The 26,207-nt window shown below is 41.9% G+C and overlaps 1 protein-coding gene across 1 annotated transcript in view; it reads left to right on the top strand.

Moving 5' to 3' along the window:
- LOC104164560 (dystrophin-like) overlaps positions 1-24,864 on the top strand; it is a gene marked incomplete at its 5' end in the record, with an annotated part of 74,260 nt that extends 49,396 nt beyond the window's left edge. Inside the window, 5 exons of the mRNA XM_009703919.1 lie at positions 6,921-7,164; positions 7,527-7,650; positions 11,371-11,463; positions 17,697-17,728; positions 24,020-24,864. Coding sequence (XP_009702221.1) covers positions 6,921-7,164; positions 7,527-7,650; positions 11,371-11,463; positions 17,697-17,728; positions 24,020-24,031 — 505 coding nt within the window. The remainder of the gene's footprint in view (positions 1-6,920; positions 7,165-7,526; positions 7,651-11,370; positions 11,464-17,696; positions 17,729-24,019) is intronic.
- Between the last annotated feature and the right edge of the window lie 1,343 nt (positions 24,865-26,207).

Raw genomic sequence — 26,207 nt, forward strand, 5'->3', positions numbered from 1 at the left:
TTTCATGGTGGTTAAGATTTGGGTCCTCTTTTCTTTCTGTTTGTTTGTTGTTGCTTGTTGCTATTTCTTTAGCCTTTTAATACCAAGTATCATTTACCACTTTTAATTTCAAGTTTAATCAAAGTTATCTTCCTTAATCACAGAAAAAACCCTGACTGGATTCTTGCAGCATCACAACACTGCAGTCCTCTTCCTACGGTACTCTGGAGTATTGGACTATCAGCATAAAAACTGGTAGATCTTGACCCTGGCAGATTCCTAATTGCAACCATGAACTAACAAAATCAGATTGTAAGAGAGAAATAACTTAGATGTACCAAAAAAACCTCAAGTTTTGTTTGCCTTCTACTATCTTCAGCTTTTATGGTACAGTCTGTTGGCATTTTCATGCTCCTTTTTCTTGGTTCTTTAAGAGCTAGGTACTTTTGTTTACATTGAGGATTTAATGCAGTAATCATTTACCTTAGGCATGTCAAGAAAATAATGCAAGAGTTGGCAGTGTCGTAGATCTTCTCTCCATGTGTAAGTCTTCTTTGGATGGTACTAATCCATTACAGTGGCTCCATCACACACTTTTTATCAGGAGGGTTTGGGAGAACGTAGAGGATCAGTAGGCATCAAGGATGAGGAAAGCGTTTCATGCAGAAAGCTGTAGTAAACAAAGCTCTTGCTCACCAAACAGCAGGGAGATTTTGTTTGAAACAAACCTCACACTTCCTACTAGATAGCACATGAAGCCCAAGTACTTTCCAAAGTGGAGGAAAATCAGTATTTTGAAATAAGCCATCATACTGTGCATTTTCAGGACTTCTGTAGTTAAGAAATACTGGGTAGCTAGTACAATACAGATAGTAAGATAGCTTAGTTTTCAGGGGAGGGGTGTTCTTTTTTTAAACAGCATTAGGTAGTGAATCATGGAAGAAGAAAAAAAATCATAATGCGTTCCTGTCTGTATACAAAATAATCTGCCCACGAGAAAGGAGAATGGCTTTTAAAGCAGCTTAGTTTGGGATTGGAAAGGTAGTATACGAAAACTAGTATAACATGGAGTTAGATAGCTAAATAGGCTAAAAAATTCCTTTTCACTGTTCATGCCTTAAATTTCAGTATGAGCTTTATTTAATATAACAACTACTAATGAGGAATAGCACATTGAAAGATCTCTGACAGGAATTATGCCTGTTTTGAAGGTTGACAATCCTGGGTTAAACAAGAGCTGTAGACTGTAAGCTTGGTTATAGCCTGTTGTTTTCTCACTTGTACTGCCAGAGGCACAGTTACGGATGGGATGCCACCACAACCAACCTCGCCTTTTGTGGATGCTTCAGGTCTCAATTTAGCAGGGACAAAGAGGTCTGTGTCCGTAGGACAGCATGGAGGTCACACTGCTGTGATTTTCATCGATTATGACAAAATCATTACTTTTGTCTCTGCAAACCGCTATAAATAACTTTTATGTAAAATGTGAGGCGGATGCTCAAAAATGAACAAGTTCTTGTTGTCCTGATAGCTTGTCGTGGCCAGGTGATTATGATTTTATGGAGGAAACACTGATTCCTGTTTAGAAAAATAAGCCCTTCAGACAATGTCAGTCAGGAGCCATTCGTATAACTTATCTACCTTTAAAAAACAGTCTTGTCCCTTTAGATTTGTGGTTTTTAATCTTTTTCCTCATTTGAGTTTATGCAAACCTTTTTTGACTGTTGCCAAATGTAATCAACAACTTGGTTCCTTGTGGGAACCCAGTTCCAGTGGGTGAACACATACTGCTTCCCATGCTGATCCTAAAAATGCCCTCTGAGTAAACATTGGTTATTGCCACAGCATGAAGGCTCAGTGAGTCTGTTGCTTGGAAATGAGCTGAACATGATGCCAATCACGTTGTGACCGCCCAGTCCCCAGCCCAGCCTTAAAGCCCCTGAATTGTTTCATCTCTGTGGTAGGCACCTCGGGTCTTGTTGCCGGAGCGCGTCTCCTTGCCGGTGCTGAGCTGGATGTGGTGCTTGTGCCTGGGAAGGCAAGTGGCTGGGCAGCTGGCAGTGTTAGATAAAGAGTCATCCTGTCCTGCCTGTGTGGACACATTTGTTGCATACACTTCTGCTGATTTTTGACAATGAAGATTTAGCTCTCTCTGCTGTATCTTGTATTATTTTACAGTTAGAGTCAGCATGGACACTCACTTCTTAGCAGCTCTTGGGAAAGCTGCATCAAGTACCAGCAAGAAGCAGTACTATGATACTCAAAACACTTCATTGTCATTTCTCTTTTTCTTCGGCTCTCCAGTTTCCTACTTTTCAAAAAAGCTCTTCTCTTCTTTGCTTCGTGTTTTGACTTTTCTTCATCTCTTTTGAGCTGTTCATTGAATTCTGACCTCCATTTGGTTTTCAGCTGCAGTTTCTGGTCTCCAAATATTTCCATCTTGATTTGTTACTTAAATGAAAAAGGCTCTTTGAAATTGTAATTCTGAGGTTTTGCCTTTGGACAGTTTAAAAAGATGTTGCCTATTTTGAATTCTTCTGAAATGTATTACCCGACTTACGAACTAACCTAGCTGTGTCACAGTTGTGACTGGGCTTTTTTTCAGTTCCAAGGGCCTCTTGTTAGATATTCATTATTTATCTGCTAGCGTTTTGAGACCTTGATGCTTTTGTGGCTTGCAAATATGACTTCCTTCAATAATTTATGGCTAAAATTTAACTGTTAAATAATTTATATTTGCTAAAATGTGAGCATTTTAGAGAATATTTTCAGTTGGTGAAAATGTTTCGTTTGAGTACTAAGCCTTCAGACTTATGCTCAGTTTTATATCACATTGAATATTGTGATAAGGCTGTTTCTTAAGTATTCAGTAGATGTAATCTTGCTATGGAAGGCACTATTACTGTATTGCAACGTAGGAGAGAAACCCAATTATAAAACTGTCCCAAAACAATTTTGAAATTTCCGTAAGAGTGAATATATTTCCAAAACGGAGAAGACAAGATTTTTGGTGTCCGTCAAAAGCAGTACATTACATAGATTGTACTGTAGGATAGGTTATACTCACTAGGATATACTGTACTAGCATTAAATAGAAAGCATATGGTTTTGCAGTGGCAGAGACTCAAAACTTTTTGCAAAGAATTAAAATAGTTTCCTGCTGGTTTAATGCCTAAAGAAAGTGAACATTTCCTAATATTTTAGTTGAATCAAGATCACTGGCATACTTCTGTAAAAGGGAGACTTCTCTTGTGTTCTCTTGTTTTCCTCCCAGCTCCTAGCTGAACTATAACAAGAACTTAGGAGAGGAGATCTCCAGCCGGAGCTACTCGCCTTTCCTTCGCTCTCTGGACTTGCCCTGGGAGCACGGTGGGCTGTGTGCCACAGGGCAAGCACTGGTACCCCCAGTCTCAAAGCTGCCCTGTTTCCATGCAGCTATGGTGTTCCTTCAAATCTGGAGACTGATGAATGGCCGCCTCAAAGAAGTTCAGTCTGTATAGTTGCCAATAGTGAGAAAGCGATGCATTTCTAAACATGCTGCGGCTCCTTTTGGTATTTGTTTTGGCGTTGAAGAAGGGGAACTGGATCTTCTGAGTGTAAAGCATCGTGAGTAAACACTGGCACTCCAGTGAGGGACAGGGGTAGGCGATTCAGTTACCAGCTTTGTCCATTTCTTCAGACCCCTGGTTTTTCTGTAGGGAGATGAAAAATAACACAAATTCATAAATTCTCAATTGCCTCTGAGGGGACTACTCAGCAAATGGGGTCCTCTAGGGTTTCTGTCACCAGGCAATTAATGCTGCCAGTGATAGATGTGATTAATAACGTATGAGCTCTTTACTACCCAGCTCTTTACAGTTGCATAAATCAAGGTTACATTGCATGCTTCCTCTGTTATTTTTCTTCATGAATGCTTCAAAGAAGTGCTAGCGTAGTAAACGGAATATATGGGGGTTTTCTTTGAATATTTCTCTTACTGACGTAGAATACATTTTGCCAGTGATCAGAAGATGCAGCAGGTTGCTTTGTTTGTGACAGCCAGATGCAGAAGTCACCCAGCCTGAGCTGTGGTGGAGGGAGGCTGGGTTTCCCAGTACTGCCTCTGCTTGATGAGTTGCTCTCATTCAGAGAGGATTATGCTTTTATCTCCCCTTTCTCTTACGTCCTATTTTATGCTGAAAATGTCAAAGAGTGCCTTTCCTTGGGACACAGAGGCTTTACACTGAGGGCCATGGGCAATGCCTCGGATGCCTGGCTTGCAGCAGCAATCCTTTTTCACCGCACAGCTTAAAATTATTCCAGAGGTAGGAATAAAAGCCAATTGTTCTCTCCTCTAGGATATTCTTACAGCAGGTTTCGAATTCTTACTTTTTTAATGCTCAGCTTTTATCCCCTATGTTAATACAAATGTTCATTCCTGTATGTTTAGATCCCAATTATTACGATATTATTGATCATCTGCAGTCCTCATCACTCTTACGGCTCTGAAAGCGGTGGCGATGATGAGCCTCAGTTCTCTGGACGAAGGACTGTGTAGCAGGACTGAAAAGGTGCAGCTGGAAAACTCAATGACAGGAGTGCTGTGGGCAAACTCACATGCGTCCTTCAAAATGACGTGCCTTTGTTCCAACAATATTACTGTATTTAGTTACAGAACTCACAAATTCAGACATATCTCTGCTTGGATAATATGCAATATCCTTTACAATTATTTTTTTTTCCTGTAAGCTTTCAGAAAGTTTTTAACTATTTTGTCTCAGACCTGAAGGCATTTTTATCTGAATTACTCCCTGGTCCTCACTTTTTTTTCAATACCATAGTTTCTGGAAAGACTTCTCTATATGGATAGTTGGGACAGTACTTGTAGACTTCTCTGTAGCAAGGTATCTGATTATGTTGTAAGTATGACCAAGTGCATTTATTTAGTTTCCCTTAGGGTGATATTTTATCTTTTGCTTTACAGCACTTCAGACTTTTGAGTCTGCTCTTTGTAGAGTATTTCCTGTATCGTACATCTGGGAAATTCCTCATGGGGTAGCGATAGCCACTATCTACAGACTTTGTGAAAAACAAGCTTAATGATCAATCCTGTATAAACTTTAGTCTGCAGTAAGACCCATGTGTGATACTGTTGTCATGCTCATTCCTATTCCCGTTTGTATTTTTATTAATTATTCACCAGTTCATTCAGCTAGAAGTATCAGAAGACATTGAGTCGTGTGGAAGGCAACACCCAGTATAGCCCTTCTTTCTTTTTTCCAGCTAATTTTCATGGACTTGAAACTCTATATTTCATTAAAACAAAAAGCTTTCTTTGAAAATACTCCCCATAGTCTTCCCTCTTTGTGGGAGTGTTAGAGACAGAAATCTTCGATTTTGGAACAACCTGAAGTTGAGAATGATCAACGCCTTTTTTAATTCTTTTAAAACTTCTGCAGAGGAGGGGTGGTGTAGGTCAGACATCCCTTGGGGATCGTGTTCGGGGGGGGTACCACAGTCCCAGGTTAGGATGCGTCCGTCATGCAGCTGCTGAGGGGCACAAGTACGTTTGAAGAACAGTCAGTGGCCTGTCTTTGTCCTTGGCATTGGTTTTTTATCCATGTGAAAGGATGCAGACTGCTTTAGTTCTTGTTCTGGTCACAGTAATGTACCTTTAGAAGTGTTTTAGAGTTTAATAAAGTTTATTGGGAGGTTTCTGAGGTGCTATTAAGCCTCCAGACCAAACTGTCAGTGTGTATAGTGGTTTGCAGGCAGAACTGGCAAAAAGTGCCTGTTCTCACAACCTCAAATAAGAGCAAGTTCGAAAAGTAAAATCTGGGTCACTGCTTGTGATGAGTAAGCAGTTACCAGAGCATCGAGCCATTTTTCCCCCCTCTGGGAAGCTGTAAAGGAACGTCATAGCAACAAAATCCCAGTGCAGTTTATTAGGCTTCCCTTGCCTGCAAAGTTTCTGTTACAAGTTGCTATTTTTGTGTGTTTGGACTGTGTTATCTCTGACAAGGTTTCAGTTTCTTACCTTCTGTGCTCTTCCTGCTTGGTAATTTTTTTTTTCACGTGGACCACTATAGATCATATTGATCTATGGAGTGTTTTACTGGAGTTTTACAGAATAAAAGAACAAGCTTAGCAGTGTCATAAAGTTACAGTAGACTGCAGCACTCTAGACAGGGCAGTCCAAATGAAGATGGAAATTATAGCCCCAAAAGTTAGCACAGTGCAATTTCACAGATTGGCTCACTATTTTCCTCGTCTTAGGTCAGTAATTGTAGAAGTAGGCTGGAAATGCAGTTGCAAATATGAAGAGAGGAGAGCAATGTGACCTGACTGACCACAGCAGAGTTGCAGATGAACTCTTGAGTTCTGTGTTTAGCTCTGACTTTTTCTGCGGCCGCCTTTCTGCCTTAGCTTTCTCATCTGTTAAAGCAGATAGGCCGGGCAGGTGGCATCCGCTTTGATTAGTGTTTGCAGAGTGCTTTGATCACTCAAAGTCCTCTTTTTGCACTAATTACTCCTCGAGTGCATTCGTGCGTGGAAGCAAACAGGCAGTCGGACATCTGCTAGGAAGGATAAAACGCAGGTCGCCAAGGGAAGGCTGAGCCCAGGACAGCCCGTACCCAGGCTTCGGGAGGGCATCTGGAGCCCAGCCAGCCTTCTGCATCCTGTGTCCTGGCAGGGAGTTCATCGTGAGTGCTGGTGATGCAGAGAGCCTTTCGCAGGTCCCTGCAATACCAGCTCCGTGCAAATCTGTGAGGTGTAAGCCTGCGCACAGGTGGGTTCAGCACAACGAAAGGCAGGCGGTGCAGGTGGGCCTCTGCCCGCCAGTAGTTAAACACGTCCCAGCACAGGAGAGGAGCTGCCTTCTCACTGCCCCATGCAGAGCATAGCCTGCACCGCCCTGTTCGGCTTCATAAAGCTTTTACCTCCTTGTTATTTCTCAACAGAAACTTGCAAGCAGAGTACGACCGTTTGAAGCAGCAGCATGACCACAAAGGACTGTCTCCACTGCCATCCCCACCGGAGATGATGCCGGTTTCTCCACAAAGCCCCCGGGATGCTGAGCTCATTGCAGAAGCCAAGCTGCTTCGCCAGCACAAGGGCCGCCTGGAAGCCAGGATGCAGATACTGGAGGATCACAACAAACAGCTGGAGTCACAGCTGCACAGGCTGAGGCAGCTGCTGGAGCAGGTGAGTCCTCAGGCCTTTCTTCTAGATCTCTCTAGAGTCACCTTCCAAACAGAGTGTGAAGCCTTATCAGTAATGACAGCAGACCAAGAAATCGTATCTGTAGAGACGAGTTGGAGGAAAATATTAAATTGTTCTACAGGCTGCAAGTGAGAAGGTGAAATCATGTTTCAGTCTTCTTCTTTAGTGTTCTCCCTTGTTTTATTCAAAATTCAAATCCCTTGTTTGCTTGGATATATTTACTTAAAAACAGACAGAAAATTGTGTGTATTCATGGCATAAGTAAAAAATACAGAGATATGAAGATTTGTGCAACTGTACTGAGCTGTTAATAACAATCTCTTCTTTTTTTCTTCAATTTTCAGCCACAGGCGGATGCCAAGGTGAATGGTACAACACTATCATCTCCTTCTACCTCTTTGCAGAGGTCAGACAGCAGTCAGCCAATGCTTCTTCGTGTAGTTGGCAGCCAGACTTCAGAAACCATGGGTAAGATAACAAAGTTCAGATTGTCGTAAAAAATAATTATAGTCCCATTTTCCAGCAAAGAAATCCTTAAAGACAGAAAGCACTCTTCTCCCCTATTTAGTTCAGATGAGAATGAGGTAGACATTTGCAACAGTCTTCTATGTCATCTGGCTGTTTACGGTTTATGTCGTCATTGCGGTTCAGACTTTTGCATTTGATCGTGATGTGCACAATAGCATGTATATTTTGACATTAAACACAAAGCTCAGCCAGGGCTTGACTTCTGAAAACAAGTAACACTAAAAATCTGACTATTTTGTTTAGACTGACTTTCAGCTATTAAGCATGACATGGCTGATTTAAATGTACGTAGTATTAATTATGGCTGAGAAATTAAACGTATGATTAATCATCCCCATGTTAACTGATGTGATCTTATTTTTAATATGTCATGGCTCAATTGGTAGGATTGAGCTGTCACTCATAGGCAGTGTTCATCTAGTGTCTTTTCTAAATACCACATCAGATGTGATAATGAACATTGTATGAATTGTGGAGCAAGATTAAGTAATAATATTCTGTAGCTAGAGGCTGGAATTAGTATTTTGGTGCTTTTAGTAACTGCTCTGTAGCATTTCCCTAATTTCCTATTGTTATATAATTAGTAAGTATTTATTACCAAGTAGTAAGGATTTTCTGCTAGTAAAAAAGCAATCAATTGTTGCAGCATCTTTAAGCAAATATGCTTAAATTACTTCAACAAGATAATATTTGAAGTCTGCTGATAATATTCAGCTTCATACACAGAAATTTATTTAGTGCGTATTAGAAGGAGGCTTTGGGGGTTAGCGAGAGGCTGGTTGGAGCCCTTCTCTTCACTGCAGTTAGTGAAAGGGTCAATGACAGTGAGAAATTGAATGGGAGGGGACGCTCTGCTGTGTCTGAAGTGCCTTCGTGGTGGGAGATGCAGCTTGTTCTTCCCTCCCGAGTGTAGGCAATAACGTCAGCCTGTGCCAGTGTCAAACAAGATGGGTTCTGTATGCCCTACAACGAAAAGATGTGAAATAAATTGTACGTTAGGAATGCTTAAGTTTTAAGTCCTGAGGGTAAGAGTACAGTCACAGGTAACAACACTTTCGTTTGAGTCTTTCTTTAATGGTATTACTAGTGAGTAAATATTTTGCTCTGTATGGCATACACAGAGTAGACAAAATGTATCAGTGGTGTAATTGGCATGGGCTTTCTGAAGAAATGTCATGAATTTCATGACGTAAAATATGTTCATTAAAATGCACCAGAAAAGACAGGAAGACGGTGATTCCCAGCCATCTTATTAAAAGTCTTGTAGTTTCATATTTTATCCTTTAGTAGGACAAAATACAATAATGTACATCTTTTCATTTGGCTCAATGTAAAATTATTCTGATTTAACTTGTGAGACTGGAATTAATTAATTAACACAAATATAATCATATAAACTGCTAAAACTTTTCTAAAGCAAATATTTAGACATGAATTGGGTGGGTTTTTTGTTCGATTGAGCCAACATGTGGAAGGACAGTGAGACGTTGAATCCTTATCAGTATGATCGTGTTGATGCTCAGCAAAGCAACACTGTTGGCAGCATGAAGCGGAGCTTATGAAAAGATTTGCTAACTGAGCTAACAAACCGCAACTAATTCAGTTTGTCGAGTCCCCTTTCACACCAGAAAGCTTTGCTTGCTAGTCTGAGAGTTTTCTGAAGCATGACTTAAAATATTCTTGAATTGTGAAGGGAACCAGAGCTGTAAACAAAGCTCGCATGCAGCAAATGTGCCCAGTAATGAGAGAGGCATCATTTTCAAGAAAATACTGAAGATCTCTAGGTGTCTCAGGCAATGAGGTAATACAGGGGTAGCTTTTATATTTTTTTCTTTTTGAAAGGAGAGGTTTTTTTCTTTGAAGGTAGACCGACTGCACTTCTCTGTCTCTCTGCTTTCTCAAGGATGGATTACTATAAAAGGTTTTCTTCCAGAAGTGCTGTCCAACCATTTGGTAAAAGCAGCAACCCGCTCAAATCCTAATTTACAAATAGAAGAGCTTATCCCTTGGTAACCTGAAATACAGCAGAGAAAAAAAGGTTCTGCTTTTTAAATACATTTTAAATAGAGCATTCTGGAGGGTCCACAGAGTTCAGTTTGTATCAGAGCTTACCAGGACATTTGGCCATCAGTACCTGTCCTAAGTTCTTCTGGGCCAGGAGCGCAGAGCCACTGCCCTCTTCTTTTGATCTTTAGGGCTGGGTGGCTTTCCGCAGGCATGCTGATCAGGTCCTCAGCCTGGGCAGAAGCAGCGAGATCTCGCTGTGAGTTTTCACCTCGACATTGAGCAGAGGCTGGAAGGCCGTTGCTTCTGCTAAGGCACCTCTGTCGGTGCAACACTTGATGCAAAAGTAACCCATGGTGTGAGTTGGTTTGTCTGAACCCAGCACCCGTGAAAACTGAACAAACTGCAAGCAGTCTTCAGCAGCTACTTTTAGACCATTAACAGAATAAAAGAAGCTGATACAAAGACCATCACTTATATGAATTAAGTGCTTCTTGCAGACGCTTTACCCCATTTCTTGTACTGGAGTGGGAAAAATTACTCTTGGTCGGTAATAACTCTTGTGAAACTGCTGGCCCTAAGGTGAGGCCGACACTAAGCCCAATAATAGGCAATATATGCAGTCCTGAAGTGTTTCTTTAGTATCTCTTTTAGTAGGCTTTGCACTGGCATGGAGCACCTCCATGTTTAAAGAATGTAAATGCTAACAGAAAATCAGGCAGTTTATTACTCAAGTTGAGTAGGCCAAGACATGTTAGAATAAAGGGTCCTTAAGTCATTTTCAAAATAAGGATGTACCTGTCAGGGTTATTACAGCAGGCAAAATTGCTTTTGTGTTTTAATAGGGATAAAAGAAATCTAGTAAAAAAAGGAGGCTCTCGCTCAAAGTATATCCTTTAGGTGTATTCTTTTTTTCAGATGCTTTATTTGTATTGGAGGCTAGGGTCTGCAGTAAAATCGACATATGGATTTTGGTGGTCTGAAAGCATAACGGAAAAAAAAACAGTAAAAATAAAATTTATTGAATTTCCCATTAAGCTGCTGCCCTATAATCAGGTTATAGAAATTATTCAGTGGGAGAAATGTATTTCACTTTATGAAACTGCCGCTAAACCCTTTTACAGTACAATTGAATGTTCTTGGAGCGCCAATCTGATGCAATTAAACTGTCAAAGATGTTAATACTGATGCAGATGAGAATCTGGGTTTCCACTCATTTACGCAGCTAGGCAAAGCAGTGCTAACATGAATCCAGCACTATTAGAAATCTGCTCAATAGCAGCACTCACAACAGCAATTTCTTTTTCCATTAATAGAATAAGAGAAGCTGAAACGACGAGTGTCATTTATGGAACTAAATGTTCCTAGCAGACATTTTACCCCACTTCTTTCACCAGAATAGATTATTTCTTAAATCCCTGTTTATGAGTTAAAGACAGTGTTAATTGTTTAAAATTAATTGTTTAATTTCACTTAGATCCTTAAAAAGAAATGTAATAGTCAAGAAGATTGACCTTTAAAATTTTGATTGTATACTAAGCAGAAAATGCAGTTTAAGTGAACAGCCTTAGCTTCGTGAAGGACATAGGCAATAACAAGCTGTTAGCAAATGGTTTTATAGTGGCTCTCACGCAGTGGTGTGGATTTGCTTTCCAGGCGAGGATGAGCTGCTCAGCCCTCCCCAGGACACAAGCACAGGTTTGGAGGAAGTGATGGAGCAGCTGAACAACTCCTTCCCCAGCTCCAGAGGTGAGCGCTGCTGCCCACAGCAGATGAGAGGGAAGAAGATAAAAGTGCTTTCTGTTCCTTGATGTTTTCAGGGGGTTGCGTTTTGGTTTCAAGTTTTTTGCTGCTCTTTGTTTTCATTTTAACAAGAGCGGTAGAGAAACCTGTCTTATTGAGAGTGGAGGAGCAACCTGCTCCTCCTTCACCTTAAGCTACCGCCACAGGTCGCCCTTGTTAAGATGAGTGGATGAAACAATGTCTGTCTGAGACTCTTTTTTTTCCTGAGCGGTTTCTTCATTTCCTTTTAGCCATGTTCCATTTCTCCTAGCTTCTCTCCTTTTCAGTCAGTCCACTTGGTGATTTATTTTTAATGCATATCTTAGCACATTTTTCTTCTGTTCTTACCTTTCTCCAAGAAGAATCTGGTTCAAAATAATATTAAAGTTCTGAGTCAAAGTTCTCGACCTTATAGCACTTCGGTCCAGAGTGATGGAGGAAAAACAATTGGGCTGCTCGTTTGTGCAGCGTAGGCTGCACTTGTGCCTACGGCCACAGCATTTTTTTCAGTGTTTCCATTTTGCTCATTCCTGTTGTTTGCTAAAGATAAGCATTTGTATTACTGGGATTTATTTGTTCAACCTTTTTTCATTTAAGAAGGTCTTTTCTGAGCCCAGAACAAAGTACTCCGCTGCCAAGAAAAATGGCTTAGATTCCTAGCAGGAGATGGGAAGTTTGGGATGTTCCCTGTTGCTGTGAAAGAAGGCTCAGCCATGCCTCAGAAGAGGGCATAGTGTAAGGACTCAGACATGGTGCAAGGAATGTTTTATTTCTTTGCATTACTGGTTGCGTTGAATCTCAAGCTATTGTAGGTATTCAGGAAACAGAACAATAAGCCCAAACAAGTGATGAGCACAGATCTATAAACTATATTTTCTTATATTAATTCTTATTAAGTAGAATTAAAAAATTGCCAGATGCAAGAAACTCAGTCATCCCGGTCTGGCATTCAGAAGTGTGTTGTGATACAGGAGCTTATGAAATGTTGTTTGAAAGGTGAATTCAGACTACTTAGGTAAAGTGGCACCACATGTGATGCATACGATCTTTAGGAATTAAAAGTAGAAGGAAGATGGATTAAATGCCCAAGATTGACTAGTACTAGAAGTAGCTTTGTTTATTTCTATACTAATGCTGTAGAAGGAGAAGTCTGCTATGATATTCATAGAACATGCAATTCCAGAAGAGCTGCAGAGGACAAGGGGCAGTCATCAAAATTCACCTGGACTGAAAGTGAGAATAGCAAGATGAAATCCAGGAGGGGACAAACATCCATACAGATAACCTGAAATTTATACATGGAATCAAGTGAGGAAATCTAGGGATGTATTAAAAGACCAGGGAAGTTACTGGCAGGACGTTAAATGTGGGTTTCCTTTGTGGCTTCTGAAAATAAGCCTGTTAAATTCCAAGCTAAATGTCCAGCTCCAGCATGGCCCAGCATGGGGAGTAATACGCTTTTTGAATCAGGGACATAATTCTGGGTGTCCTCTTGCCATTAGGATAACAACAACTTGGAGGAGCACAGAACAGTATGACAACAGCAAACTGAACTCTGAAGGCTTTGGTTCATGGGAAAAGTTTGGAGCTGAATAAGCAGTGAAGAGACGAAAGGACTGAATTTCTGTGCATAGGTGCACAGATGTATATTTGAACATCACAGGGTACGAATTAAAAACAAAGTATTTAGTCTAAATATCATTGACAGCATCTGAAGAGTAAGATTTGCGCAGGTTGGGGAAATAGTTTTCTAAAGCAAGTAGTAGCTCTAATTTTGGACTTCTGAAACAGAGCAGTAAAAGTAGTGGTAATTATTTGTCATGCACCTGGAGAGAGAGTCATTTTGATTATGATATTTTTCCAAGCTTTTGCTGCATAGAGTTGTTTTTAAAAGTACATCAAGGCTTCATAGCGTCATTTTGAATGTATTTTAGAGAAGCACGTGTTAAATCATGTCATAGACCTTCATAAGCAGGTCTCAGATGCAATAACTTGCATTACTATATACCTTTTATAGGGTTTTTTTGTTTCTTCCGTTTAACCTCTTGGCAGTTCTTGGCATTTCCTAAGGAGTAGAGGACCTCCATGCTCCTTGCACAGCTGACTGTTGGTGCCAAAAACCGTTTCATTTCTGGAGAGGGAAATTCTGCTGAATACCTGATGATTGCTGTCCTTAAGGAATTTTTCTTGCCTTTTAATCTACAAGGTTTCCCATCCATTCCTCTTTTACTTTGCTGCTCCCAGCAAATTCACAACTGCAGCAGCTGCTTCAAACAGCTGCTGTGCTAACTCAAAGCAGATGTTGAAGCCAGAGGTCTGACATTTTGTGGAAATCTACCATTAAATACCACCTCAGTGGTTTATTTGACCCTGCTTGATAATGGGCCACAGAGGAAAACATTTTCACGCTGTATTTGTGCCCAAGCTACTAAATCTCCAGGGAATTGATTCACAGTTAGAAAGTAAGATTGGCAGGCCAGTGTTTTTTAAAGCCAAATTCATCTCTTCTGCAGCACTGAGGACAAAGCAAGTTGCACTGCTTTCGGTTGGATCTCATAGTGGACCAGGCTGTGTTTTGCAATTAGGGTTTTGTGTCAAATGTTTTCTATGAATAAAGCTCAGGGAGGGATTTAGGGGCAGAGGTTCTTGAGCTAACTGAAGTTGGTGAGAGCTTCCCAGGCTGTCAATGCAGAGCTCTTGGTGGTGGATAACGAGGAAGTGAGAGCCAAGAAGTGGTTAGAAATGAGACCATGATTGCTTAAAAGAGCTAAGGGGCCATGATATCGTATGAAAACAATTAGAGAGGGTTTGGTACTCACCATCATTATTTAACATAGTATTGCTTAATACAGATGTTGTCTTGTGCAGTGAAATTACAAGACCCTACAGCAATAAATAAAAGGCACTAAGAGTAGCACCATCTTTTACAAGTTTTGTTTTATTTTTATCTCAGTCACATAAAAACACACCAGATATACATTCTCTCCTCTCACTCTTACATCAGCCAGGCTCTGGCATGCATGGGGCTAATGTCCTAAGTGGAACTAGCAGCTTTCAGCACTGCAAATAATGCCATTTCTCTTATTCTGACAGCAAAACGTAAGCCTTTTCTGACAGGCTTTTCTTTTCACACTTTACTGAATCAGTGGAAGAGTTACCCTGGAGTTGTTATACTGTAGGGTATTCTGGAAATACTCTGCCAGTTGAGCTACCCTGGCCTCTCCTGGGCTGTATCCCCTTCCCTGTGCTATGGTCCTGCATCCCACATCAGTGAGCCCAGAGGACTGAGATGCGATCCCGTATCACTCCCCTGTGGCACAACAGTACTGAAGGGGCTGAGCTTCTCTGCATATTTCTGTTGGGATAGTGAGGGGGAGGACTAGATCTGTCGTGATTTATAATGCTCAGTCCTGATGTAAACTGAGAGTACGTTAATGAATTTAACAAAACTTCAAGGAAATTTTTTTTAAGAAAAAAAGGAGTTTGCAGATCCAGATCTCTCCCCTCCGCAGCCCGTCCCTCTCCTGAGCTGAGGGAGAGGGACAGTGTGGTATATGCTTTGTGCTCTCTGCTTTGATCTGCATCTGCATAGATGTATGCAGTTTTTATTAGTGCCTCTGCTTTCAGGTTTGATTTGATCACTGTCTGTGTACCTTTGCCTCTGATACAATGTCGTGTACATTTCCAAAAAAGAAGAAGAAAGACTCTTCTAATTTGTAAGGGCAGGAAATCTTGATTTGAGCAGGAATAATTAATAGATAATTAGGCACCCATGGATTTTGTATCAGTAGTTTGATGCCTTATAGAATACAAATTTTCAGAACTGTGGCAATATAGACAATCTTTTTCCTCTGCAATTTATGCCAAACCATACTCCTTGCTTTAAAACTCAGAGACATGCATTCATTCATATGCAAAGAAGAAAATAAAGTAAAATCCATTAAATCCTTTTTAATCTTCCTCCAAAAGAAATTAGCTCTTACTGTAGTAGCGCTGCTCTTTGTTGCATTTAACAAATTCTAGGGCTGATTGCTCACCACGGAGTTTCCTCGCCAGCTGTTTTGTGTGGTGCAGAGCTATCCCAGTTTCCTTTAAATACATTCATTTTCAAGCAGAATCCAGTCTGTCTCACGTAGATAAATTAGACGTTGTGTAGCTGCAGTTTTAGGTGCTTGTGCAAACAGGTAGGGATTTCTTAAGACCTCCAGAAGGATCCAGTATTTTGCATGTAGGCAGTTCCTTCTCTCCCCTTGACCCAAGCTAAACTGTCTTCTGCTGGATCTCATTCATGCCCCAGGATTCTTGCACACCCAACAGTACCGTGCTGCAGTTTCTACGAGGCCTTAGGGAGACACCTACTCACCTAAACCCTGGGACTCTTCCTCAGAAGAAGACCAAAGTATGCGTTGGATTTTATATCTTCGTTTTCAAGGATTTCCTGCTACATGATTTATATTGGTGAGAGGTTCTCTTCTTCCCTCCTGGGAGGCATTTTTTAGGGAATTCATGGCGCCTGATAAAAGCTCCAGAGGAGGTTGCAGGCTGCGTAGGTGCCCATGTAGGTCCCAGACAGGTAGGCAGACCTGCAAGGTGAAGTCCTCAGAAGGGGAGCAACAGCTCTCCTGGCCATCAAGCTTGGGTACCTCCATGCCCCACCAGCACGTGTGGCATAGACACAACCTGAGTCAAGGCTCCCCTTAGGAGCTGAATAAAAGAACCAGGTGCAGAGCATGACTTCAAACCTGTTATCATTTCTGATAGTAAGTATGCTGTTGAGGAGAGGGAGAGGGGAAGGAAGGGAATAAGACTTCCTCTGTTCAGTAAATGGTGACCTTTGCTGTCCAGGCCCTTCAGAGGTTGCCCCAGCTATTTCCATTGCCTGGAGTTCGCAGCTGAGCGGTGGCCCTGACCTGTGGTGGTCGGTGATGCCATTCTCTTCCTCCGCCCTCTCCTCCTCTCCTTTGCCACCTCTGCTCGGCTTTGCTCTGTTGCTGACCCTTGTTCTCCTCCTTGTAAAATACCTGCAAAGCTATTTATTGTCCTCCTTCCCTTCTCCTGCAGGCTGCAGCAGTTAGGTTACTGTTATGCTGACCGGTGCGTTCTCCTGTATGTATCTGTCTCTCTCCCCATCGTCGCATACATCGTTTACAGTTACATCATTGCCAACAACTCTGGGGCAAAGCGATCATCCTCTTTCTTGAACAGCATCTACCGCAGTGACTTTCTCTCCTCGGACTGCAAGTCTGGCAGTACCAGTGCTGGCAGCAATGTGCCGGTGACAGTGGGACGCTGCTGCGGGAGACAGCAAGCGTCTTCTTGTCACCCACTGCGCGATGGGAAGGGGGACAAGGGGGTGTTTCTGTGGTTGATTGACACCTGGCTTTCTTTTTCTTCCAAACAAATGTGCGATGATAAGTGTTTGAGAAGAATCAGTGTGATCAAAGTACGGCTTCCGTGAAGGCTCGTCAGGAACATCTTTTCAGCTAAACCCATTAATGACTCCTCTGTTTTGGCAGTACAACTTGAAAGTGATGAGATACTTTCCCTTTTTTCCCCTTTTACTTGATTTTTTTTTTTTTCTCCTTTTCTCCCTCTGCCCCCTCAGTTTTGTCGTGCTTGCAGATCAGCTTGTTGGAAACATCTATCGGAATATATTTATCTTGAACGTGAGCGTATTATAGTGCGGTGTACAGCTCTAGGTGTAAAATATGTGTGTGTGTACACATACATGTATATATGACTGTATACTTGTATATAAGTATGTAGGCCATAATAAAATGTAAAGTGTCTGGATGAATTAATTTGACTTTGGGGAAATGTGATTTTACCACTAATACTGATTAGTAGAAGTACTCAAATTCAGGAAATTTGGCTGCTCAGCAAGTGACTTCAGATCTCCTCTGCCATTCTTATCCTCAACTGAAAGGTCTGTAAGTTGGGTTTAGTAGTTTTCTCAAGTGTTTTTGTTAGGTTAAAACCAAGCCATGGATTACAGACCTGTGGTTGAGTAAATCAGCTCAGAATCATCAGTGGATTTCAGTGCACTTTCAGTCTTTGTTTAAAGCAGAAATGCGGTTATTTTATATTAAATTCCCAAATGGAAATTGAAGTGTCTGTTACAGTATAAAATATATATTCACGTATGGTTTTTTTCCTGTCTTTTCTGATATTTCTTCCACTTCCTCCCTCTGTTCCTAAAGGAAGAAATGCCCCTGGAAAGCCAGTGAGAGAGGTTAGTGAGATGCAGGCTCACCGCCATGGCTTCTGTGTGTCACCGCTTGCTTTCTGTGCCCAGCATGCGTGTGACAGCGGCACGGGTTTGCTTGGGTCTGGTGAAGGGCAGGGGTGGTTTTGTGTTGCTCAGGGTTTTGTTTGATTTTGCCGAGTGCCTTCCCCATGTGTGCTCTAACAGTAGTGTACCTCTCAACTTTCAATGGAGACAAGGTTAGCTCTGGGATCTGCATTTCTTACATCCTCCCAGAGGTGGAAACTCAGGAGCGGGGAGGAGAAAATAAGACATTGAAATTAAACCTCTGTATGATAAATGTGATCAGCAAATGCGCTGCAGTCACTGACTTGTGTTCTGTTGCTCTCGTATGTAAGCACAATAGGGAGACCCACGTCTCTTGCTGTTCTGCTTACATACTCACAGTTGTATTTACATATATCTGCCAATATACCAACCATCATCTCCATTTATTAAATAGTTTTTTTCTTTTTCTTTAGAACAGTGAGAGTTGAGAGGTATAAGAGATTCAGGTATTTTAATTTCCTGATACACTCTTGCAGAATGAAGAATGCTACTAACATTCACCTGCTCCACAGTGTTGTATTCAGCAATGCAAATGGGCCATGGTTTTCACTGTGCACTTGGGACATGGTTGGTTTGATGCAAAATAGATTTTAGAATTTGTACGTCGCTGCTTGTTAATGGAGGAAAATGTTTTGCGCTGTGTTGTCATAGCACCTTTGAACGTATTTCCAGAGCGCCTTGATTTTTCCTCTGTGAAGCTGCTCTTCACTCACCAACCAGATACAACGTTTGAAAGATGAATTCCTAGCGAAAATTATTATTAAAGATAAAATATTCAGAGACTGCTTGAGTGCAATTGCAAGTAGGTGTGAAATGACCTTTCCGGCACAGAAGGTGGTCGGTGTCAATGGGGCAGAAATGGAAGGGTAACCTGGTTTGCAAACTTCTGCTGGTGCAGAACCACGCTGAGCTGGGGTTTCCAGCAGAGCTGTTGTGAACCCCCAGTCCCTGGGTGAGCCAGGGGTTGTTTGAGTGCCGTACCTGGAAACAGTGGTGGTTCTCTGCATTGGCTGTAGGAGCTGGCACAGGTCCAGCTACTTCCAGGTGTAAGATCCTCAGTGCAGGTTAAGTCTCTCCTCACATGGCAAGTCCTCTCGTGTGGATTAAAAAAGAGTGCTTGGGATGTCATCAACAGACTGCAGCAGTCCAGAAATTTGATGGAAATTATTTCATATTCGGCCCTGCATGTTCTCGGCGCATACAGCCTGAGAATCATTCTCCAATTCGGCAAAACACGTTCTTGATTTCCACTATCCTCATTCATATTTATGCATATTATTCAGAAAAAGCTTCTGCTGCTGAGGGCGTATTTGATACAATTAATTTAAAAAAAAAATTTAGAAAAATGGGCGTGTCCTACCTAATCGGATTCCAGCAGGTTAACCCTAACGAAGTTGACTTCAGTGAATCACTCACCGCTCTCCAGTTGTGCTTGTGCTCGCTGGCAGTTCCAGAGGGGGCTCGGTAGCTGCAGAGCTGGATATAAAACGCAGTTCCCCACCCGCTTGTCAAGCGTATGAGCTAAGGTGTGGGTCAGCTTTTACTTCATATGTGAATCCAGCTGTGCAAAGGCGGATCGTGCAGTTTTAAACCCACCCAGCCAGGTTTTGATCCCATTACTCACATTAGGTATTGTCTTGATGTGTAATCCCATGGATTTCATGGCATTACTCAATATGAATAAGGGCATCAAAATCCAAACCACCAACAGGAAGGATTTTTCTTTTGTCGGGGAAGGGTTAGAAATCTGTGCTGCTAAAAAAGACACTGCATTGTGTAAGGGTTTCTTAATGTACTTTCTATCCACTCTTTTGAGTCTGAATGCTCCACATTTATTTCTCTGACAAGCTGTAGTATAAGATTGGTATTCAGTTACTACGCCCTCACCCAAGGGCCTTAATTCTGGTAGAGGCTCTAAAGCAAATTCAGCAGATGTGGAACGCATCATTCCATATGTGACCAGAAGTGATGTACTTAGTGTCTGCAGAAATAGGTGTCTTCTGCTTTCAGAGTAAATGCACCTGAGTTAATATTCCCTCCATTTTATGTCTAAGTTAATGCTGTCCATGTCCATTGTGAGCTTTACTGCTGCATTTCAAAGTGTGTGCTAGTTTTTTTCTTATGCAGTAGCATCTTTCATCCTTTCAGTGCCTCAAGCATGGAGAAAACTTTTTCAGCTTTAATGTTTAAAAAAAAATAAAATAAAAGAATGGAGTTAATGCCTTCTTTGGTGGCATTACTTTAGAAATATGAATAATAATAAGTGGAAAGCTATGTTTTATATTTTTCTAAGTGCTTTTAGGACAGTATTTTTCTCATTTGCTTCTTAATTAAAAATGTCAGTATGTCCTACGTTTCAGCCTTAGAGAGGGCAGCGAGCAGGATTCATCAGAAGCGGCAGAGCTATATAGGAACAGTCAGTGAATGTGAGCGCTTATTTCAGTAAGAGGCATTGTAGAAGAGGGTGCATTCATTGCACATCCAGTACCAGGAAATTATTACATATGTTGTTCTCAACTATTTACAGTCTGGATTGACCTAGCTGTTAATCCCATGTGCAAGAGAGGCAAAAAAGCTGCTGGCAGTGCGCCGATGCCCAGCTGAGGGTTGGCCGATGGAGTGGCCGGAGCCGAGCTGTGTTGCCCGCTCGTCTGGCCCGTCCGCCCGTCCCCTGACTCTCCCGGAGACTGCTGTCCCCAGGCTGTTGCACTTTACAGCCCAGCTGTTAACATAAACTGCACTTGGCAGTGGTTTACGGTCACGCTCTGAGCTGTAAACTCCGATGGCTCAGGAGGAGACCCACGATGGTTCAGTTTTTCCGCAGAGGAATGAAGCCCTGTGCTGGAGAGGTAGCGCGGATGATGTTGGGGAGAGGGAGTCCTCTCGCCCTCATCACCCCAACGTGCCTCTGTGCAGCCTCTGTGGCGGGAGATCGGGTTCAAAGCATGGTTGTTTTAAAAATATGGCAGCATTTAACAGAGAAAAGGAAAAAAGACTAGCAGACATTACTGTAATTTTTATGTATGAAAAGAATACCTAGGAATCCCTGGATGCGTAACGTCTTCTTGGCCCATGTTTTAGTTGCTTGAACAATTTAGCAGTTCGTACCTACTGTGGCACACTTCTGACTGACTTTTTTTCTCTATTTTTGGTTGAAGTTACTTTTTCTAGACCTAGCCTCTTTCTATAAAACCAGCATGCCTTTGTTACCTTTACAGCTCTTTCTCTGACAGAACAAAATAGTATTAACAACCACAATTTTTTCTGAAGATGGGGTTTAGCAGTTTGAGTTGCTTTAAGTCCATGGAAGGGTGATCACTCTTCCCGAGCTGGGAATGAGTGGTGGTGGAGTCCCTGGAGAACTCTGGAATCCCATCGTTGCTTCTAGAAACAACAAATCGCAGCAAATCTGAACGAGAGACCGTGACCCCCCCAGGCAGCTGTGCCTCTCACAGCTGGCTCACTGGGTATGACTCTCACCGCCACCCTATCTCGTGTCTGTAGGTTGCTATAGGTGAGGAAAAAGAGGAGTATTTAATGCCTAGAGATTTGTTGAAAGTAGTTTGCAGGGTCAGGATGTTTGTGGGGGTGCTGTGGGTCACTGATTTTACCAGGGTTATTCCGACAAAGCCTTGACAGCGCATGCTACAAATGCACCTGAGCCATCTCAGAGTTTCAGGTAAGCAGAGCAAGCCGGTGGCAGTTACCTTTCTGTTTACATAAGCATCTTCCATCTAAAATATGTTCTTGCTTTCATATGGCTTTGTCAAATTTTCACTTTCCGTGGTTTAATTTGCTGGATTGATCTCAGCCTGCATGGTGCCAGTAAGAGAGATTATCCCTTATGTCTAAAATAAGTGTGGTAGCATACATTTATTTTAAAGTAAACTGTGTTTTGACCAAAACTTGACAGGAATTTTTCATATACTGTTACTTGACGTGCTGATGAGCAAATTGCAAGTTTTTGCTTAGGATGAATAGGCTGGCTATACATTAATGATTTATGGATGAAACTGCTGTTAGGGGCATCTGTTTCTCTGTGCATTAGTGCAATTAGCAAAATGTCACCGGATTAGAACCAAGTATTTCTTTGTATCGCTGTCTGGCAAACTGTGCCATGCAGAGCACAGCTCACTGTCAAATGGGCAGCTTGTCGAGTAGTTATCATTTAGATACGGCCTAGTTTTGTGTAATGACTGCTACATTTTTTTTAAAAAACCCACTTAAAAGAGCTAGTATTTGAATGTAAAAGGTGGGAGTAGTTCTCCACAAGAAACAAACTTCTGTGGATGTTTCCTAGGTCATTTTTTTCTATTCCATAAATGCTGGTGAATATTAACTAACATTGCTCCAAGCTCCTGTGTACTGTAGAAATGTCAGCAGTGTGTGACTACCGCAATAGATGAGCATTTGGAAGAGGATGGTGCGTTTGATTTGCCCCACGAGGAAGGTTCATTCCGGTTGTTAGAGAAGAGACTTGTGTCAGGAGGGACCCCCACCCAGTGTGTAGGTGGGCAGTGGTAACAGCCAGGCTCGGGCACGTTACAGGTGAGGCCTGCACGAAAGGGGCACCCTGGGTACCCTGGGCAAGTCCTGGCGTCATTTGGGTGCTCCTTCCTCAAGGACCATGGCGAGGACTCGGCATCCAGGCTAACCCAACGTGTTCCTGGGAAGCTGTGTTGTGGGCAGATGGCATTGCACCTCCCATGGTTTTTCAGACAAATGTTCTATCACAAGTACTCTCAGGGAGTAAATCAAACCCCTCGGGCCATAGTAACATACAGTTTTATTGAGTAATACTTCCCCTGTTACATACTTTCAGTTCCTGGCACTCTGCAGCTTGGGGACTTCTTGAGTTGGAGGTCACGTGCACTTCTTTGCATCTAAATGAGTCTTTCCTCAGTGATTATTTTCTAACTCATTTACGTGTTTGGCCTCAACATCAGCCTGTGGCGATGAGTGCAGTAATACAATTATGTGCTGCGTGGAGTATAATTTCCTTCTGCTTGTTTTAAGACATTCTGTCTGCTCATTCCTCCTTGTCCTTGCAAGAAATGTTGAACACTCCGTCCTTGGTTCGGATGCTGATCTTGTAGGGTGCCTAGATCTCTGTCATATTCCCTCTTCAGTTATATTTTTTCATGAGGGAGACTCCAGATGGGATTCAGCTGTTTAAACCATGATGTCCCTGTCATTTGAGATGCGAGAGGGTATTTGAGACAGTCATATAGGACTGCAAATCTGACATAGGACTTGCAGGAGCCCCAGACTCTTCTGAACAGCAACTGGCGACCAGGCAGGGTACACCAAGGGCCTAAAATGGCGACTTTTGGCAATTTAATCTCCCTACGTTCACGTCTGTTTAGTCTCTAATTGTGACCAAGCCATTTCTTACTGCTGATCGGCCTTGCTACCTTTCCTTTCCATTTGCAGCAGTGGTAAAATGAGTGTGAGAAGCTACAGGTTTCACCTCCAGAATTGTACTCTGTGTTTATTTATCACTTTTGTGTAGGAGGACCGCATCTTGTGGTTACACCATCTTAGGGCTTTACAGTGGTTACGGGTGAGGAGAAATGCAGACGTGAACCACCGTATAGTAGTTACTTGATAATTGTGGCATCTTTGTTTCTGCTGGACTGCCATCTGAAAAGCAAAGGATATTTTAAAAAGGATTGAATAAACTGCAGCCGTTTAGTTTGGTCATCATTTTAGCTGTCTGTGCAGGTATTCTGCTGGGACCTCTCGGGTTTAATGGTTTAGTTAATTACTGCTGATCTGTTTCTGTTTTTCTCCTTGATAGAACACTGAATGGTCAAACACTTGCAGCACCAGTCGGAAACTTTTCTGTGATGTCAATGGATTTAAACGTTGCTTTTGGTGAACATCCGTAATGATGAAGCTTTGTCACTACGGGGGGTTTCTTGGAGCACAGACACACTGGCTTATTGTCACGCAGTTTACGATAGCCATTCAAGCCAGTATTGCCCTTAAGTGTTCTGCAAAACTGGACACTTTTGCTAACGATAGCATATTAGACTCATCCAGGAGACTTTTGGGAAGAGTCCTCTCCGGTGTGCTCCACTGGGGATGGCGGTGAGCGGTACACGGAGAGTGATGGATCTGTGCTCGACCTTTTCTGTAAAGTGTTCTTACTAACATACTGCCGTGTCGTCTTCGTTTCATTTCCTCTTCTTCGACTTTCTTTTTCAGGCCACAATGTAGGGAGCCTTTTCCACATGGCAGACGACTTGGGAAGAGCGATGGAAACCTTAGTGACAGTGATGACCGACGACAAGGTGTTAGAATAGCAAGATGTGTTTTACAACTTCAGGCGTCCCGCATGGTTTTTATAATATTCATACTACAAAGAGGATTAGACTGTAAGAGTTTACAAGAAAACAAATCTATATTTTTGTGAAGGGTAGTGGTACTATACTGTAGATTTCAGTAGTTTCCTAAGTCTGTTACTGTTTTGTTAACAATGGCAGGTTTTACACGTCTATGCAATTGTACAAAAATTATAAGAAAACTACATGTAAAATCTTGATAGCTAAATAACTTGCCATTTCTTTATATGGAACGCATTTCGGGTTGTTTAAAAAAAATTTATAACAGTTATAATGAAAGATTGTAAACTAAAGTGTGCTTTATAAAAATAATTGTTTATAGAAACCCCCTTTAAAAAAACACAAAAAAATATACTGAGGCAGTGCATTTGTTTAGTTTCATTTCAGCTCTGTAACTGCATCAGAGAGACTCATGTCCTGTGTTCTTTTCTTTGCCTATCAAAAAGAAAAAAGAAAAAAAATATTTCCTGCAGCGACACCAAAACGGCCAACTTACATTTCTTGTTGGTTTTGTCTGACTAAGGCTGGCTTGAAAAAAATAATTCCTGAACTTCCAATGAAGGTAGTTATGTCACCTCTTTCCAATAAAATTAAGAATTACATGAATTACACAGCTAGTTTGCAATAACTAAATGAAAGAGCACATTACATGACAGAGCCTGCAAAAAATTAATTAAAAAAAGAAAAACCCCAGAGGAAAGAAGGAAAGAACTCAATGACCATCCTATGTGCCAGCGTTTCCTCTGCTGACTAAATTCCTGAACGCTATTAGTAAAGGAACGTAGAAATTGCCTTACCAGATTAAACCTTTGGACCTCGGTGTCGGTACCCCGCCGGCCACGGCCGGCAGCCGGTGCTTCGGCAGGAGCTGGGCACAGCTCTCCCCCCGCCGCGGCCACCGCTCCCGTCCCCTTTGCTGCCGAGGAGAGGAGAAAGGGAGAAGTTCCCTCCCGACCCCCTGAGGGATCAGCTTCTGACCCGAGGCACGAGTGGGTGACTCACCGAGCATCTTCGCTTGTCCAGTGTTGTTCATGAGCCTGAAGCTCCTCGATCCTCTGGGAAGTAAAACCGGAGCTTTCCACAGTACGTGTCTCAGCCTGCTACAGCAGCCGGTCCCAAGGAGCCGTAACGCTGCGAGCAACCCTTGGGAAAGGCTGTAGAAGAGTTCCTGCTGTTCTTGCGCGTGTAGGGTGATCAGGTGAAGGTAGCCACACTGCTCCATGAGGTATTTATCGCCAAGACAAAAGCCCTGGTCCTTTCTCCTTCCCCATTTCTCTCCACAGGTAATCCTGCACAATTAACAATAACTTGAGAAAGAGAGGAACTGATAGCGAAATAGATTAGCCAGCTTGACTGCAGCTCGTGGGAGGTAGGTTTGAGTATGAGGTGCTGTCAGCAAAAGCTTTACCACTTCATTTTCTTAACCAGCTTTTACTTTTACCTTAGAATACGTAGAAACACACCATCTGACTTTATATTGCGAGAGTAAATAAATCTGTTACCTCTTCTTGTATGAAGTGTAATTAAACTTGGGAAAGATTTTATTTTGAATGCTAGTTAACATTGAACATGGCTAGTCATGCTATTTCTACCTCACTTTGGTTTTGTGGTGTTCCTGACAGTTACGTATGGATAATGTTACATCATCACCACGTGTCCATTGTGTGACCAGGTCTCATCATTTAAATAATACCAACAGTGATAATCATTTACAAAAAAAATAAGTACAATCCCCCCAAACCTCTGCTTTCCTAATAAAGAGCTTTTTTAACACTTCATTACAATATGAACCCTCGGTATTTCTCATGGTCTTTTTTTAGCAGAAGGTTTAAATTGAGATCTGAGAAAGAGATGGGCTGCTTGTTGGTTTTTTTTCCCCATTATCTGTTAAACCTCTTCAGAAAAAAAAAAAATGGAGGAAAAAATGGATTGCACGGTTGTTTTCATCAGGGTTTTGTTTTGTTTGTTTTACTTTCTAGATCTTAGTTTTGGAGTGAGTCTGTCAACAAATATTTAAAAAGTTGAAAGCTTTATCGCTGCTTTTTTAAGCA

This window comes from Cariama cristata, unplaced genomic scaffold, assembly GCF_000690535.1.
Source record: "Cariama cristata isolate BGI_N322 unplaced genomic scaffold, ASM69053v1 scaffold13847, whole genome shotgun sequence".
NCBI classification, from domain to species: domain Eukaryota; kingdom Metazoa; phylum Chordata; class Aves; order Cariamiformes; family Cariamidae; genus Cariama; species Cariama cristata.